The 19,483-nt window shown below is 36.9% G+C and overlaps 1 protein-coding gene and 1 long non-coding RNA gene across 4 annotated transcripts in view; one reads left to right on the forward strand and one right to left on the reverse strand.

Moving 5' to 3' along the window:
• Positions 1-17,668, forward strand: part of LOC131507205 (uncharacterized) — a 61,699-nt gene extending 44,031 nt beyond the window's left edge. For 2 of the 3 annotated variants that reach the window (XR_009259386.1, XR_009259387.1), the window contains exons 4-5: positions 11,677-11,787; positions 16,951-17,668. This is a non-coding gene — a long non-coding RNA (uncharacterized LOC131507205). The remainder of the gene's footprint in view (positions 1-11,676; positions 11,788-16,950) is intronic. The other variant, XR_009259388.1, reaches the window with a different exon arrangement.
• Positions 21-18,204, reverse strand: RRH (retinal pigment epithelium-derived rhodopsin homolog). The gene is made up of 7 exons (XM_058721679.1): positions 17,634-18,204; positions 11,689-11,879; positions 9,910-10,009; positions 9,041-9,194; positions 7,988-8,156; positions 2,763-2,941; positions 21-1,098 (listed from the first exon to the last, which is right to left on the reverse strand). Exons 1-7 carry the CDS (start codon positions 17,737-17,739, stop codon positions 984-986), a joined length of 1,014 nt encoding a protein of 337 aa, XP_058577662.1. The 5' UTR covers positions 17,740-18,204; the 3' UTR covers positions 21-983.
• Between the last annotated feature and the right edge of the window lie 1,279 nt (positions 18,205-19,483).

Here is a 19,483-nt window from a genome sequence, read left to right on the forward strand (position 1 = left end):
CAAATACATGAGTCTACAAATGCATTCCACATTCAACAGTTTTTTTATTGAGTGCCTACTATGTACCAAGCAACATGCAGTTATGTGCTAAGAATACATCAAAGAGCAAGCATACAGCTATCAATAGCCATTTCAGTTAAGCAAGACAATAAGTTCTACAGATCTGCTGTGCAATACTGTAGTCACAGTTACCAATACTATATTGTACACTTAAAAACTGGTTGAAAGGGTAGATTGCATGCTGTGTTCTTGCCACCATGAAGTAAATTTCAGACAAAATAGGAACAAAAGAACAAAACACAAAAAACCCACTCTGATTAAATTAAGTCTAGTGGCAAATATATGGAAATATATATACAGAAAAATGTTAATTGAAAATGCAGAATACATAATAATATACAGAAATTATATTGCTATATAAAGTAAATATGTGCATCAACTAATGTGATTTAGAAGCAAGTGTTTAATATTCATTTGATTATTTTTGTTAAATAGTATGTTAATATTTGCATTAAAATTTTAAGAGTGAAATGCTAAAAATGTTTTCCATCTAGTTCCATCTAGGAACATCCAACAACTCATTTCTGTAATTTACTTACTGAAGACTATTTATTATTATTAATTTATTTCAATATTAAATAATGGCTACTTCTAGTCTAATGGAGGACCCAGGCAAGTTACTTGGTCATTGATACAGTGTAATGAATGCCATGATTGGGAGAAATAGAATGGGCCTTAATCTCATGTGCTTAGCTTCATCAAAGGAGATGGACATAAGTTTACATAAAGGGCATAAAGAAACATTCACTACAGTAGCCATCCCACAAATAGAAGAAATAGGAGAAACACTTGAGGCATTTAGGGTCTAATAGGACAATAATCTATGTATCTGATCTAAACATGATCATATTTAAAATAAAACTAAACCATTGGAGAAAAAAGTAAATAAAAAAATTTTGATACTGTGTGCTTTTTCTCTTATTTCACTTTCTTCCAGAAGTCAGTGGGTTTTGAGATACATCCATTGGTAAAATACTTGTCATGGGCATAGGTTGGTGATTCTGACATTTGAACATGGCAAACATCGCCTTCCGAAATCTACAGTAAAAAAGGGGAAATCTGGCATTATCCTATAATGATTTGGAACTATTAAAGCATTTTCAAATATGGCTAAGATGCCTCTACTGCCAATTGTCATCTCCAAGTAAATTTCTGCCTCCAACTTTAAAAGCATTCATAGGGGCGCCTGGGTGGCTCAGTCAGTTAAGCGGCCGACTTCGGCTCAGGTCATGATTTCGCGGTCCGTGAGTTCGAGCCCCGCGTCGGGCTCTGTGCTGACCGCTCAGAGCCTGGAGCCTGTTTCAGATTCTGTGTCTCCCTCTCGCTGACCCTCCCCTGTTCATGCTCTGTCTCTCTCTGTCTCAAAAATAAATACAACGTTAAAAAAAAATTTTTTTTAAATAAAAAAAAAAGCATTCATAAATGTATAAGGTATATGGTACAGTTAAAGACCAGTTTTACACCACTGATTATAAATATTGAAGGCATTTAATACAAATCAATAATTATGCCTGTTTAAGATGACACTTCTAATGTCAATTACAGTTTACTTGAACCAAGGATGTGTGTTTCATGCATTTGTTCTTCTGAACAAAGGCCAGTTGAAATTAAGGGGAGCTTGAAAATGACTAATCTTTCCAAAAGAACTACCAATAGGCTCTGAATTTAAAATGTGTTCTTGGGGCGCCTCGGTGGCTCAGTCCGTTAAACCTCTGACTCTTGATTTCAGCTCAAGTCGTGATCTCACAGTTCGTGAAATAAAGCCCTGCATCAGGCTCAATGCTGACAGCGAGAAGCCTACTTGAGATTCTTTCTCTGACTTTCCCCTGCTAACTTAGGCATGCATATGCACCCTTTCTCTCAAAATAAATAAAAATGTGTTCGTTATTCTTATGTGGTCTGTTTGCTCTTAAAAGTTTTTGTTTCCCTGTATTCCTGTAGCTAAAGCTGCTCTACCAAACATGTGCCTAAATAACGTAAGTTTAATAGAAGCATCGCTGGCATTCCAGGATCAAATTACCTGACCTCTACTGAGATTTTTCTTATCAAATATTTAAGGACAATAAATTAGTTATTCCACCTTTCTGCAGTAACAGGAAATAAAATAATCTAAGCTTCACAGAGGAAATCTTTGCTGAGTCCCAACAAGGGGGGAGAGTGGGAGATTCTTTATTATCCTGAATGACTACCCACCCCTGAAGTCCTTTTATTTTAGCACTGGGTTTTTCTCTTGCATCTGAATGTCTTCTGTTCTAATATACAACTATGCTACCCACTTATGGAGTTCAACGTTGTCTTCTTCACCTTGTCCCTTTTCTGGTAATAGAACCACTCTTTTCTTTGGAAAATCAATTCCATGTATTTTGGGTGGGGTAACCACGAGAACTAAGCTGAGCCCACTAACAACTTCCCAGCAGCTTTTCGGCCAGGGAGCTATCTGAGACGAAACTCGAATTTGGAAAAGCTTACATGGTAGAACTTGGGTCTTGTGTTGCTGTGATTATCTCACCTCCATGTGGGAAGAGGCTCTCATAGAACTGGAGCTCTAGGTATTTAAGGGCCTAGATGCTTCTCCAGTTGCATGAGCCAAATAATTTTTACACTAGTTTGAAGTGAATTTCTGTCAGTCTCCAACCCCCCTAAGTTGTTTTTTAACATTCTTTCTATATCTGTTTTTTTAAAGCATTTTAGACATTACTTACTTTTTATTAGCAACCACATAAATACAGGGATTGTAGAATGTAGAAGATTTTGCAAATAGTGGAGCTATGATGGCCATTGAGGGAGGGATCTTCTTTGGGTCACCAAAAGAAGCCCATAAGCACACGATGGAATAAGGGGACCACGCCACCAGAAACATAAATATCATTATCACAGACATCTGTAAAATAAATCAATATTTGGCAAACCCAATATCTAAAATATTGAAATTTTTTAAATTTTTTAATGTTTATTTTTGAGAGAGAGAACAGGAAAGGGGCAGAGAGAGAGGGAGAGAGAAAGAAGACAGAGAATCTGAAACAGGCTCCAGGCTCCAAGCCATCAGCACAGAACCTGATGTGGGGCTCGAACTCACAAACTGGCAGATCGTGACCTGAGCTGAAGTCGGATGCTAAACTGGCTGAGCCACGCAGGCACCCCAAAAACTGAATTTTTCCAAACCTCATTGTACTTTGCTTATGTGCCTGAAGTCCTCTATGATAACAAGAACTTATTAAATGAGTAGAATGTTATACAGATGTAAAGGATGTCCTCTTTATCTGGGAAAGGAAGAATACAAAAGCTGGCTTTGATGAAAGGCACATGAAAACCCACTCTTAACCCATTTCTAGTAATTGTGCTATGGACTGCTGGCATTGTGCTTTTTCCTCTCACTCTCATTATTTGCTAATCTAAAAACTAACTTTCTCACTTTCTAAGTTCAATCTTGAAAAGACCAAAGTCGTATATTGAGTTCATTGTATTGTAATACAGAAGCTCCACATAGATGTACAGTACAGATAGTTTTGTAATGCAGCTCCCTTGCATCTCCTTTATATAAAAAATTATAATTTTTACATTGTTCCTTATTGATTGTCCACTAAAATGATAGAAAGAGGTTTAAAAAGATCTAAACCCTTAAAGTCTGAGAATCACAGATTAGACAATAGCCTTGTAAAAATTAAAACTGAATAACCATTGGGCAAGCATCAAATAATTTATCAGACACAAGAATAATTTAAAAATAAATTTAAAAAACTTTTAAAAGTACCATCAGTGAGGGAACATGAAATAGAGACTAATTCATTACGCAGAACTTCAGAAAGTTCCTGGAATTGGAGGTAACAGCTAGCTCTGAATGTAGGGCAGCACATGGAACTTAAAATAGCAGAACTCATTGAAATCTGCAAAAACAGACAAACTTCTGAATCCCCTTACCATTCCACCATGCAACTGCCCCATCCTCTCCCCAGAAGAATCCCAGAGCGCTTCAGTCTAAGAGGTAGGAAACTATAGGATCTTGGGCTTAGCAGAGAGCTGGAGCACTGTAAGAAAGAGGGGTGCTGCATGCTGTCTGTCCCCTCCCTGCTCTGAGCCATGAGAATCTGGGAAACAGACTTGTGCTTCCCACTAAGGAACATGAAAGAATCTCCTTGGGAACTGACCAGCCCAGAAGAAAATACCTGGAGATACAGAGTGTCAGAAATTCCCCCAAGGAAACATCCCAGTGAGGAGCATGTCCAGAGCTCACAATCAGCTTTTTAGTGTATCACTTTTAAATATGCAGGAGACAGTCGCTGACCACCAGATATTGAGGAAACAAACTGACAGGCAGAGACAAAAATGGTGTGTGTGTGTGTATCTATCTAATGTATATATATAAATTATATACATATATATGTACATAAACACACACACACCACAATGGAATATCACTTACCCATAGAAAGAATGAAACTTTGCCATTTGCAACATGGATGGACCCAGAGGGTATTATATTATGCTAAGTGAAATAAGTCAGACAGAGAAAGACAAATACCATATGATTCCACCTATATGTGGAATCTAAGAAACAAAACCAAATGAACAAATAGACAGACAGAAATAGACTCATCAATATGGAAAGCGTGGTTGCCAGAGGGGAGGAACATAGGGGATGAGTAAAATAGGTGAGGAGAATTAAGAGGTACAAACTTCCAGTTATAAAATAAATAAGTCATAGAGGTGAAAGTACAGCATAGGGAACATAGTCAATAATATTATAATGACATTTAATGGTGACAGATAGTAACTACAATTATTGTGGTGAACATTGTATCATGTAGAGAATCATTGAATCACTATGTTGTACACCTGAAACTAATATAACATTGTATGCCAACTATACTTCAATGATAATTCTTTTTTTAAAAAAGATACCAAAAAATGATGCAGAAATTCAGGGGAAACAAAAAAATATGTGATGAACAGAAATGAGAGAAGATACATATCCATAAAACAAGAAGAGGGTGCTATTGAAAAGGAGTAGAGGGTGTAAACTAATTCTTTTTATCTATAAAAATGGGCTTTCTTCTATGCCCTATCTATAAAAGAAAGAGGAGAATTTTTAAAATGCAATAGAAAAAGTGAACAATGTGATTAGCCAGGATCGGGGTACTGAGGTGAGTCATGCAAGGGCAGGGTGAGATCCTATCTTTATTTAAAATTTTATATTTTGTTCAGTGAGTTTCTGACATTAATTTTGATTTTTTTTTAAAAATGCTACATTAACTGGAGCACCTGGTTGGCTCAGTCAGTTAAGCATCGGACTTCGGCTCAGGTCACGATCTCACGATTGGTGAGTTCGAGCCCCATGTCAGGCTCTGTGCTGACAGCTTGGAGCCTGGAGCTTGCTTGGGATTCCGTGTCTCCCTCTGTACACCTCCCCCACACTCACTGTGTGTCTCTGTCTCAAAAATAAATAAGCATTAAAAAAAATAATAAAAATACATTAACTACTTTGTGTGTTGGGGGGGTGGGGATTACTGAGTTTTGTGGTGCCTGATTAAATTTTGCACCCGGGGCGCCTGGGTGGCTTGGTCGGTTAAGCATCTGACTTCGGCTCAGGTCATGATCTCACGGTCCATGAGTTCGAGCCCCGCGTCAGGCTCTGTGCTGACGGCTCAGAGCCTGGAGCCTGTTTCAGATTCTGTGTCTCCCTCTCTCTCTGCCCCTCCCCTGTTCATGCTCTGTCTCTCTCTGTCTCAAAAAAATAAATAAACGTTAAAAAAAAGATTAAATTTTGCACCCAAGTCTTGAGCCTCATTTTTCTCACCCAACCCCAGACATAGACATGGTTGAGGAAATCTCTCAGAAAGAAACAAACGAAAACAAAGCTCAAGACCAGAGACAACATAGGAGAGAAAATTTAAGAAAATTAGAAGGTGGGGCGCCTGGGTGGCGCAGTCGGTTAAGCGTCCGACTTCAGCCAGGTCACGATCTCGCGGTCCGTGAGTTCGAGCCCCGCGTCGGGCTCTGGGCTGATGGCTCGGAGCCTGGAGCCTGTTTCCGATTCTGTGTCTCCCTCTCTCTCTGCCCCTCCCCCGTTCATGCTCTGTCTCTCTCTGTCCCAAAAATAAATAAAAAAAATAATAATAAATAAAAAAAAAAAAGAAAATTAGAAGGTAAATCCAGGAAATTTAATATTAAAAAAAAAAAAAAAGGACTTCCAGAAAAAGAGAACAGGAAAAACAAAACAGAGAGAGGAAATCGCCAGAGAAATAATACAAGAAGTCTCCCAGAAGGGGAGGACCTGAGTCTTCATATTGAAAGAACTCACCAAGTACCCAGCACATGGTGAATAAAGAGCCCCATCAAGGCACATCTGCATGAAATTCTAGAAAATTGGAGACACAGAAATGATCCTTCAAGCTTCCAGAGAGAATGCATAGATCACTACAAAGGGACTGTAACAAGCATGCTGTCAGCCTTCGTAATAGCAACACCGGAAGCTGGGAAGCTATAGGGCAATGCTTTCAAAACTCTTTGAAAATCGTTTTCTACTTAAAATTCCATACAAGGCAAACAGTCAAATATAATCATAGAATTAAGACATTTTTCAGGCAACAAAATCTTTAAAAAATATACCTCCCTATAATCTCAGAAATCTACTTGAGAATGTGTTCCACCAAATGAGAGAGTAACCAAGAAAAAGGAAGATACGCAGGCCAGAAAACAGGTGATTCAACCCAGGAAAGGGGCCAAAGGCATTCCCAGTTGGTGATAAAGAGATCTGAGGATGCTGGCAGTGGTCTTAGAGAAGGGCCAGTATAGAGCAGGACACTTGGAAGTGCCAGGAGGGACTGTTCCAAAAAAAAAAAAAAAAAAGGATAAAGTCAATTAGTCTCTGATGCATTTGAAAATATTGAGAGGAGGGGCGCCTGGGTGGCTCAGTTGTTTAAGCGGCCAACTTCGGCTCAGGTCACCATCTCACGGTCCGTGAGTTCAAGCCCCGCATCGGGCTCTGTGCTGACAGCTCAGAGCCTGGAGCCTGTTTCAGATTCTGTGTCTCCCTCTCTCTCTGCCCCTCCCCTGTTCATGCTCTGTCTCTCTCTGTCTCAAAAATAAATAAACGTTAAAAAAAAAAATTTTTTTTTTAAAAAGAAAAAAAAATATTGAGAGGAGATTGGCACTTCTGGTAGGGAGTTAAGAGATGAATTGGCAATAGGTACACAGAACAGTAACCATAACTATGGTGGTGGGGAGGGTAGGACAGATGGGGAGCAGAAGAGGGGACAGAGAGGAGGAGGGAGGAAGAAAGAAAGGAATGAATTATTTACCCCAAAAGAAAAACAATTTGTTTAAAAAAATACAAATCACAGAACCTTACAGAGGTCTGCAATAAACAAAATTTAGGTAGTTACGATAATGTAAAATAATGTAACCAAATATTAACATTATACTGACAAGATGAGGAAAAAAGGTTGGGGTAGAGGAGTGGGAAAGATGATATAAGAGAGAGAAATTCTTATTGTCCATAGTGGGAAATCAAGAGTAATAGCAAATAAAAATATCCAAAACAGCAGATAAACACATCATTTAGAAATATGGAGGCAGGGGCGCCTGGGGGCTCAGTCGGTTAAGCATCTGACTTCAGCTCAGGTCATGATCTAATGGTTCATGGGTTCAAAACCCCACGTGGGGCTCTGTGCTGACAGCTCAGAGCCTGGAGCCTGCTTTGGATTCTCTGTGTCCCTCTCTCTGCCCCTCCACCACTCGCGCTCTGCCTCTCTCTGTCTCTGTCTCTCTCAAAAAATGAATAAACATTAAAAGAAAGAAAGAAATATGAAGGCAAACAAGAAAAAGAGCCAGGGAATAAGAATCAGGTGTTGGGGAGAGGTGATTATAATATAGGCCACATATGTGTAAAAGCTCCATTGCGAAAACATTTTAAGGATTTTAATCTTACCTTTGTCACATCTACCTGATTTGACCAATCTCTGTTGAGGTATCCAGTGCAGTTACTAGTATCATGGCATTTAATGGTTTGAGTGACATGGTAATAACAGTAAAACATCACTGTCAAGGGTATAATAAAATTTATCGCAATAACTGTCATTGTGAAAGAAACAAAAGATCTGAAAACAAGAAAAGGGAATCATTAAATCACTACTTGTTTAAAGTGCTAAATAGGGCAAAGGAAATAGGACAATATTAAAAATAATACTAGCACTGTTAAACAGTCACTGTATTATTAAATAGCTTAGGAAGGATATTTAACTAATTCCTTTAGACTAGGAGTTGGCAAAGTGTAGCCTACAGGCCACGCCCAGCCTTGTCATCCGTCTTTGTAAATTAAATTTTATTGGAACTACATTCATTTATATACTATCTATGGCTGCTTTCACAGGCAGGCTTGAACAATTATAACAGAGACAGTCTTGTCTGTAAAGCATAAAAATATTTACTATTGCCCCTTTACAGAAAAATCTTAAATTTAGATTAAGAAATTTTCTACTTGTTTTTCTGAGTAGTCTTCCGTTTTCTTTAATAAACGAAGTTACCCTCTTTTTCCTGGTAAATACAGAGAAGCAAAACTAACAAACAAGCGAATCCTTACAGTGACTGCTTTTGCTGTGTAATTTCAGCTTTATCACCAGACCATCTTGAAAAGATAGTAGGGACTCAGCCTGGGCTTCCCGCAGAGCTGCATGCTGTCTAGCGATATTAACACTCCCTTTTCCCTTTTGGATTCTATCTCTGAGTTACAAATACCAAAAGGGTGCTTCTGTGCCCACTTTGGTGCCACGGGAGAGGATGTAAAAGGGTAAGGGGAACAAGGGAGCTGGATGGCCTTTACTTGCAAACAAGAGTAATTCAATGCTGGATTCACATGTCACCACCAAGGAAGCACTTTGCCACACTCTGATTGGAAAACATTTGACCTGACCTTAAATTTGAAATGGTGAGAAAATGTCTACATTAGAAGTATTTGATTATAAAGTGTAAATGTGTCTCTTACGCATCATTTTTCCTCCAGTTTATGGTACAAGTAGCCCCAGTAGGATCTGGGGCATAACTAGCCCACCCTATGATAGGCATCAAAGCCCAAAAGAGACCATTGAGCCAGGCCCCCAGAATCATGCTGATGTAAGTGTTGGTGGTCATTCTTCTTCCTATTAACAAACAGATGAAATATTAGCATCATTTGCCAGTGATGAATTCATACCTCCACTTTGTTTTTTACTAACTATTCAAATTTGTTATCAAGTAGATTCTTTGCAAAGCACTTTAATTCATTCAGAGGCCTATCTATGTGAATTTATATTCAGAAAAGAAAATGGCATTTAAGCCAAAACCTGAATGATAAAAAGGGTCAGCCAGAGGACAAGCAGGGAGAAACACTTTCCAGGCCTAGGGAAACAGCATTTACAAAGATCCCAAAGTGGGAAAGGCCTTGTCCAGTACTCCAAAGTGAGAGACCCTAGCCAAAGCTGGAAAGATAGCCAGGGGCCAGACCACACAGGCCCTTGGAGGCTGTGCTATGAAATTTGGATTTTATTGTAATTATAATAGGAAATCATTGAAACTTTTGAACAAGGATTCTCAAATAAGACTGACCATGATTACAATTCATTACACACACACACACACACACACATATATGCATGTGTGTATATGTATACATACACAAACACACACACACATATAACATGTATATGTGTATATATATATATATATATATATATATGGGTATATGTGTATATATATATATATATATATATATATATGGGTGGTTTTTTTTACATTTATATTTTAAAGTAAATGTGTGTTAAGTGGTACTTAGGCAGGAAGTACCTTCCATTGAGAAAGTTGAGAGAAGTGCTATACCTGGGTTAGGACTGCAGATGGTCAGGTATCGATCCATAGCCACAACAGTGAGTAATCCAATACTTGCCATTCCAAAAAAGATATTCAACCCAGCATAAATCTAAAAATCAAAATCGGAAAGAACCCACTATTCTACATGCCCTCCCAAGAGATATTTACATTTTTATTCCAGTGTTAGAATATATTTTAGATACATTGAATGTTTTTTATTTTAATAATTTTAAAATACATTTTCCATTGTCATATTGTAACTGGCTTATTAAAGGCATTTATGGACAGTGCTTTAGGACTTCACTAATTAAAATAAACTTAAAATTTTAAGACTTAAAGTAATACTTCTATACAACATATTCTATTAACAGAGTAAAAAACAAACTATAAATTAGATACAATGCATATAACCAACAAAATACTAGTGTTTACAAGGTAGACAATTCAACAAGGGGAAAAGACAAACAGAAAAATGAGTGATTCACACAAGAGGGAATCTGAATATTTATGACATAAGATGTAAACCACAATATGTATTCAAAGAAGTGCAAATTGTAAGATACCATTCAGACACATAAAAATGATGAAAAAAAATTAGAAGTCTGACAGTCCCAAGCATTAGGGAGAATGTGGAGTCATAGAAGTTCTCCTAATTGGCATACCCATTTTGGAGAGCAATTTGGGCACATCTAGTGAAGTTGAAGATGAATATTCTCTACAACCCTCTCCTGAGAAATATATTTAAAGAAACTCTCACATATTGTAGGAGACATGAATAAGAATGTTCATTGAAGCCTTGTTGGTGAAAGAAGAACATGGGGGATAAATACTCAATAACAGAAAAATAAGTACATTCCGGTATGTTCATAAAATGGAATATCATGTAGCAGTTAAATTGAGTACATCCAACAACATGGATAAACCTCAAAAACATGAAGATTGTATAACACAAACAATACATCATTTATACAGAATTTAAAATATCCATGCAGTTTAGTTTATGTACACCTAAATATGTACTAAGATAGAAAAACATTCATGGGAAAGAAGGAAATATGATTGGATATGGTGCGCAATGGCCTTCAACAGTATTTTTCAAGTTTTATATCTTTAAAAAGCAAAACAACCTGAAGCACATATTGCAAAACCTTAAGATCTGACAAAACTAGGTGGTACACACATGAGTATTCATTATTCTCTATTACATTGTATTCCCTATTTTATAATTTTTAAAATAGTAAACTTTTTAAAATAGTAAACTGATTTTAAAAATCAGGCCAAAAGTCATTTCTGCCTACTAGGATATGCAAATTAATATTTATATATTTTCTTGCCAGTAAAATTAATAGTAGATATAATTAATAGCAACTCCATTGGAGGACTTTCCATAGGGGAAAAAACCTGATAGCTTAACTGTATTACTTAAATATTATGATATTGTCATTAAATATTAAATATTGTCATTAAATATTGTTTCAAATGAAAATAGGATATTTCTTTTTGAATATGCAAATTTTTACTTTTCTTCTCTAGCTGAATGCTAATTTTTTTGTTTTTTTCCTTTGGGTTGGGGAAATTTCGAAAACATAATAATTGCTACTAAGGTCATTTCTCTTATTAAAGAATATATTTCCCAGTCACTCCTGAAGTTCTTTTCAGTAAGAGCGCTTTATCTATTATCCTATGTGATCTTATTTGATTGAAACCTGTGGGAATTTTTTTAGACATTTAAATTTACATCTCTTTAATCTATTTTATTTTCCTTTCATCCCAAAGGATCTCCAATACCTGACATCCTGCATATCCAAATTTCCAACTTCCATATAGATCTGAAGCTGCAGACATGGGATATCCAATGCTACTGACCCCTATGTCAGTAACAGCCAGGTTAATGATAATTGCATTTGTGGGAGTCCGAAGTTCCTTGTACTTAATGAAGATGCCCAGAACTATTATGTTGCTGAGAATACTTATCATACCTGAGAACACATAAAAAAAAAATCACTTTTTTTAATTTGAGTGTTTAAAAGTAGTATCACAATTAAACATTTAAGCCCCTTCAAATAGCAAATCCATTTTAATTCATTCATTTGAGGAGCTTCAACTGTTCTTAAAACTGTAATATCTTCACAGCCTTTTTGTGCAATAGAAATAATAAAATAACAAAGAATTTGCCAATTGCATAAATAGCACTGAAGGCTGGTTAATCACTCCCCCCTTGAAATTGCTCCTTTATCTTTCATAATACCACCCCTGCTGATTTTTAAGATATATGTATGACCATACCATCTCTTTTGGCAGTCTAACTTCCTCCTCCTCCTTCCTGAGGCCTGAAGCTTTCTCTCTCAAGTTTCCTTTCTCGAGCCTCAACTATGATTCTGTCCTAACAGCTTCTGTCTCGTTCCAGCCCTGACCCATGCTCCAGTTCCATATCCCTTTTCCTTCAACTCATTGTCATTAAACATTTATTAGGGATCTATCATGTATAAGATCAGATGACTGTTCCAATATTTCTTGAAATTCATCATGTTCAAATCAAAGCATCCAACACACACACTCACTCACACACATCTGTAGAATGCACACTGTAAGGTTTGCCTATCCAAAAAGGAAGTCAAGCTGGCTTTTTAAGTACACTGAAAGCTTCACAGGTGATACACGCTAGTCAAATTTCCACAAACTAGGATCTGATTCTTAGCCTTGCAGGTCCCAAAACTCATTGTTGTCAATGCCCTGGAACAGGCTGGACTCAGGTAGATAGATGACTGAACTTCATAATCAGAATGGCCGTGTATTAATATACAATAAGCAATATTGTTGACTGGACCAGACACGTATGTTAGCCCAATTAACAACCTACATGCTGCAAAGGATGTGTAAATATCCCAGATGTGGGTCATACCAGGTCCTAACAGTGGGGATGGGGAAGTAGATTTTGGCTGAGAGAGGCTAGAGCCATTACCAGATTCCTGGGGGCTAAAAGAGGGGTAAGCAGTAATACAAAGTTGTATTCACCATTATGAAGAGTACAACTGGTGTGCAGTCCCCAGCAGTCCTAATGAGGGAAGGTTTTCAAGCACCAACACACAAAAGTATAAGCTGGGGAAGAACTTCTTGGCACCCTCATCCAAAACTTCCTTTTAGCATCTTGTCACGCTAAGCTTCCAGATTCCCATTCTTTCCCTTCCTTGCTGGGGCAGAATAAGCTTGCTACAACATAGAATTAATGTTTCTTCTCAGAACTTTCAATACTCTCCACTGGCTGTAGGATAAAAGCCCACATGTCCCAACCTGATATTCCAGTTTTTGCCTTAATTGGTTTTCACTTTCTTTAAGCAAATTTCCTCACTTGTCAAAACAAGCCCTCCATTCTAGTTATTTATCAAATACACAAGGCTTGTTGTAAATTTTAACTCCAATTTCTTCCACTTGGAACAACGTACTTTTTTCCTGTACCTATTCAATCAAATGCTACCTATCCTTCAAAGTTCTATTCAAGCCCAGTTCTACCCTAGGGCCTTCCCCTACCCACAGTATACTCTCTTCTCTAAATTCCCAAAGTGCTTGCTTAGATTATATATTATTAATCTTATGTAATGATATATCCTTTAACGTTTATATATTCTTAGTCTTCCCATCTAGATTTCAGGCTCCTAACGACTCCTGTGTTCTATGAGTATGTGGCATATAGATTTATTTAATAAACAGACCACAACTAAAACTCATATTGTTTCATTTCTATTATTCCTGCAAAGCATAAGTAAGGCATAGTGATAGCAAATTTGATGATTCTTTGGCTCTATTTTTATTTTTTTAAGATTAAAAAAAATTTTTTTTTGTTTGTTTACTTATTTTTGAGAGAAACAGAGTGCAAGCAGCGGAGGGGCAGAAGGAGAAGGAGACAGAATTTGAAGCAGGTTCTGGGCTCCGAGCTGTCAGCACAGAGCCCACCTTGGGGCTTGAACCCACGAACTGCAAGATCATGACCTGAGCCGAAGTTGGACGCTTAACCAACTGAACCACCCAATGCACCCCTTAAGATTTTATTTTTAAGTTATCTCTACACCCAATGTGGAGGTGGAACTCACAACCCTGAGATCAAAGGCAACATGCTGTGCCCAATGAGCCAGCCAAGGGCCTGCTCTTTGGCTCTATTTTTTGCATTAAGTATTATAGCATGCATACAAGAAATACTCCAAAAAGTAATGAATCGAAGAATCTTTCTAAGCTAATTATAAATTTGATGTTTTAAAAGTTCAGATAAAACATAGTACAGTAAGTTGTTGCCTACCAAGTACACAGCCAGAATAGAGTTAACTGTACTTCTGGGGAGGTCTTAGATATAATGGGGGATATGTGGTAAACAAGTTAGCCCTTTATTTGCTCAGCAGCTATCTCAAGCTCTCTGCTCTATTTCTCAAACTGCAGATATTTTCTAAGGAGTAGATAATAATAGATCATTTAATAGTTCAGTCTACATTAATTCCCCCTTGGCTTCTGTGGCTTTCTTTCAATCTCTTTGGTAGATCTTACTTAATCTATATCTGGCCTTTATTTCTCCATCTCTACCTTATTAAATATGTGCATTGTCCAAGTTTCTGTACCAGACCCTTTCTTTTCACATTCAGTACATAATCTTGAGTGATTTCATACATATCCAAGTCTATATGCTGATCCCTTTCCAGATCGATCTCATAAAATTCAAACCCACGTGTCCAGCTTTTTACTGGACATCTCTCAAACTGAACCCAGAGACTTTTCTCCTACTGCCTCAAACCTATTCCTCCCCAGGTGTTTTCCTATCTTGGTGAATAGCTTCACCATCTAACCAGGAGCCCCAAACAGAAACCTTGTCACCTTTGATATCCCCTCTCCTTCTCCTTCAATTGCCACACCCAACCATCAATTCTAAATTTTGGCTCTTGAGTGTGTCTATTTCTTTCTATCCCCATTGCCACTTGTCCCTCCTCAGGATCCTTCTTAATCTTAATCACACAGGGGCCTCCTATGTGGACTCTTAGCTACTAATATATAGCACATTTCTAAAATGCAAGTGGAATCACATTATTCAATGACTCATCACCCTTATGATTTAGGTGATTTTTCATTACCTGGTACACAGCCTCCTCTGCAGCCTAATATCTCTTGCCCTTCACTTTACAATTCATTCATAATGAATTTATTTCACATCTTTAATTTACCATGCCCTCTTGCCTCCCAGCCTTACCTGGATTAAGAGACCGTGCTCAAGTTGGTAAAAGTTTATAAGGGAAATATTAAATTGAAAATTAAAAACGAGGGGACCTGGGTGGCTCAGTCGGTTGTGCATCCAACTCTTGATTTCGGCTCAGGTTGTGATCTCATGGTTTGTGGGTTCAAGCCCTGTGTTGGGCTCTGCACTGACAGCATGGAGCCTACTTGGGATTCTCTCTCACCCCTTCTCTCTCTGTCCCCCCCCCCTTCCATGTGCACTTTCTCTCAAAATAAATCTTTTTTAAAAAAGAAAAAATTAAAAACAAAAAATCTAAATAAGTTCTTGGTAAAAGTAACAAATGAAATAAATGCTTTATTCTCATAGCTTTTTTGGTTTGGGTTTGGAAAGATGAGTAGGTTTTATTAAATTAGGGGACCTAAAGAACGATAAATCTTTCAACAGAAGCATGAAGAGGTTAGATATGCTCCCTTCAGTTTATCCGAAAACCACAACCAAATAACACATACTCATCGTATGCCTTAATAAAACTGACCCTTGGGGGCACCTCGGTGGCTCAATCAGTTAATTGTCCAATACTTGATTTCAGCTCAGGTCATGATCTCATGGTTTGTGGGTTCAAGCCCTGCATTGGGCTCTGCACTGACAGCCCAGAGCCTGTTTGGGATTCTCTCTCTCCCTCTCTCTGTCCCTCCTCAGCTCCCACGTGTGCTCTTCCTCTCTCTCTCCCAAAATAAATGAATTTTAAAAATTAAAAATTTTAAAATTAAAAAAAAAATGACTTTTGAGGTTAGATGTGAGGGCTTTAGAACCAAAATGTCTGACTTCAAATCCTGGTGTAGCTACTTAGTAGATTTGTGTGTTGGGCAAGTTACTTAAACACTTTGTGTATATAAACAGGGAAGATAAAACTAAGTCGCTGACTGACTTAGTATAAGGATGAATTATTCTATACGAGTAATTATTTAGAATAGTGCAAAAATTCAAATAACAGTAGCGGTAATTGGTAGTGGTGGTCATCTTTGTAGTTGTAGTAAGATTGCTATTATTGTTACTGCTATGAGCACAAGAACCAGAGAGAACAATTTCTTAACAAGAAATTGTCTTTGCATGCTATTGTTTGTAAACAGGTCAAAAAAGATAGCTTTTCTTGATCATCTACAAAAAACTAACTAAACCAAAGGTTTGTATACCAAGTATTTCTATGTAATTGTGACGATTTTCTCTTTAATTAGCATATTGTTTTCTCATATTGTTTCAACCACAAAAAAAAAAAAATCAGAAAGAAACTAGAACTTGTCCAGTCAGTACTTATCATACAGAGGTATTCAAATGAACAAGCTAGCATAGTACTAAAATTTACAAAAATTATCTGAGGAACCATAATTTCTAACACTAAAGTAATTGTGAATTATAGGGGAACTAAGCAATTATAAAGAATAAACTGAGTACCATAGGATTTGTTATACTTTTCACTCCACTTTTGAATATATTTGAACATTTTCAAACGTCAATACAAAAAATGATAAAAACCCAAGGTACAGTTACTTCTAAAACTCATTACTGAGCATAGAGTTGAAAATGAAGTTACTGCTTAGTATAAAATTTATACAATTCAACCTATACCTAAAAAAGATGAGACAACTTCTATTGTCATTCCCCCACCCTTCTTTTCAGTAAACACCTTTATCTTGATCCAATATACATCAATGACTGTGTGCGTGTGAGGAGAAAGAAACACATATGTGTCCAACATCTACTGTATGTGTCGTTTAAGTCATTCAGTTTTACTCTTCACAACAATCATGACAAGTATCTTATTCTTAACCTGTTTTCAGATAAGAAAATGGAAGAACACAAAGCTGAGGGAATTTGCTCACTGTTGCATAGATACTAAAGGATGAAATCCAAAGTGCAAGAGTTTTCCAATACAGCATTCTGGGAATGAGCTGAAATTCCACCTTGTCTTCAACAACAATACAGTCTGCTCTCTTTTTTTACAACTTTCATTTTCTTTCCAGGACCTTAATTAGATTTCCAGGATCTTAATTAGATTCCACCACCAAAAACAAGACGACACAGAGGATGTAGGAGAATAGTAAATGACCTAAAAATACTTTTTTGCCATGGTACACACTCTTCCCCAATAAAGCCTTAATTTGACAATGTAATAACCAAATATATGGATGATTATTAAAAAATTATTCATTTTATAGAAAACTTTTCTCAACCGCACTTCACCACTGTCACATTATTTATCAGGATTCAAAATAACTTATGGCATTAACCACCCTTCACAATGCCTTCATTTATCCTTCCATCCATGTTCTCTCACTCTACAGCCAGGAAACGGGGCAAGTGGTATCATCCCTATTGCCCACATGAGCACCCCAACTCAGAAAAGATAAGGGACTTGAAACATCTCTGATCCCATACTTTTTTCTACTGACTTATGCTGAAAAACTGTTTTTCTTCACCCATTTGAAAGAAAAATAACAGTTAATGGAGTAAACATCCATACCTGCTGTGATCAAGTAAGCTGCAACAATATTGTGTTCAGTCTGTGAAAAGACTGAGCCATCTTCATTTTTAGAGTCTGAATTGTTGTTTAAGTTATTCCTTAGCATTTTGGAGGGAAGCTGAGACAGCCCTCATAATGAGCGTTCAATGATTATAAAATGTTTTAAGAGTCGATGAAGAAGAATTTTCAGAACCAATCATTTCCACTCAAAGACCTCAGAGAAGGGCCTTTTCATAGAGGCCCTCCCTTAACAAATTTAATTGGGCTAGTGAAAGGATTTTAATTCCCAGAACAAGGCAAAAGCTTATTAGCAAAATACAGAGAAATAACAAGCACCGCGCATTTTAAACAATTTGGGCAGCAGCTTAGTATCTAAGGAGATTATCAAGTGCACACTCCCATTCAAACAATAAACATACTCAAAAATCAGTGTGGGAGCTGACTTAACTGATTGTTGCTGGAAATCAGTCCTGAAATTAAGAACTAGCTTTGGTCACCTAAAACTATTCAGGTTAAGGACCCTACTTTCTGTTGAGCTATTCGAGTTTTTCCATTTCAGTTTCTTTTTCCAGAACAATTTGAATAATCAGACATAAAGAAGTAGTCTCCCTCCATCCTTCCAAATCTCACTCCCCTAAAAGTACATATTTTTTGGTGTACATCTTCTCTAATATATATTCATACTAGGATTTGAGGTTTCTCCCACTTTTTTTTTCTTTTAAGCAAAAAGGGGTAGATATGCATATATAAAATCATTCTGTAACATATTTTCCCCTAAAGCCAGATCATAAATTCCAGGTCAATAAACCTAAGTCTAACCTATTAATAGCTTATATTTCATAGCATTGATATAGTTTATTTTACAATCCACCTCACTTAATTTACCCTATGCTTTGGTATGCACAAGTAATTATCTAATAATAAAAGTCACAGAATATATCAGCAAAGTATCTGGATTCAGTCATTCATCTTAAGAAATACAGGGCAATTCTAATATTTTGGACTCTTGTTAACAACCCAAAAAGTAGGTTACAGAAATGGGTTATAATCTAGCATGAAAATTGTTAGAATAAACCATTCCTACCACTTCCCCCCTCCCCATACTCTTTCTGTCATGTAATATTACTAAAATTTGATTCTTTGCAATATTTCTTTTAAATCAGTAACTTCAGAGAAATGCTAGATGCACCAAAGTTAACAGTGTAAGCATATAATAGAACCACTAGAGGGCTATATTTACCCACTGAATTTAATTTTATAACTTGGAATGGCACAGCAGGAAAGGACCCAACATAATCCTTTGTCTTAATTCTCCCAGCTATGTAGAAAATGAAGGGCAGGTTGATCTGTCCCAGATCTTACAGGTACCCGTACTCAATTTTTATAAATGTAAACTAATGCTCCAAAGAGTTATCCATACTCTGAGTGAATCTCGTCAGTATTCCAAGATCAAAATATTTTCAAATGACCCTAAAGCAATTAACACATAAGAGGAATTCTCCTTTTTAAAAAAAAAAACTCTGGGTTATTGGGTTTTAAGGGTTGGCTTTGGGTTGCTTGTTTTTTGCATTCAGTATGCAGAATAAAACAAATTGATCTTTCTTTGGTTCATAGGTTCATATTCATTTTCTTTTCTATAAGGGATTATACCTAGTTTTGGCATCCATTTAAATTTCATTTGTAAGAACTGAAGAAAAAACAATTCCAAATTTATCTGCTGTAGATAAAAGCTTTATAGTTTGAGTGTGGTAAGTACAAACTACTTTTTCATGCTTCATGACTGATGCAGAGAAGCTATACTGGGATGAGGCTTAGAATACTCTTATGTATCACTTATGTACAAAAGTGAA

Source organism: Neofelis nebulosa, chromosome 3 (assembly GCF_028018385.1).
Source record: "Neofelis nebulosa isolate mNeoNeb1 chromosome 3, mNeoNeb1.pri, whole genome shotgun sequence".
In the NCBI taxonomy this organism is placed as follows: Eukaryota; Metazoa; Chordata; class Mammalia; order Carnivora; family Felidae; genus Neofelis; species Neofelis nebulosa.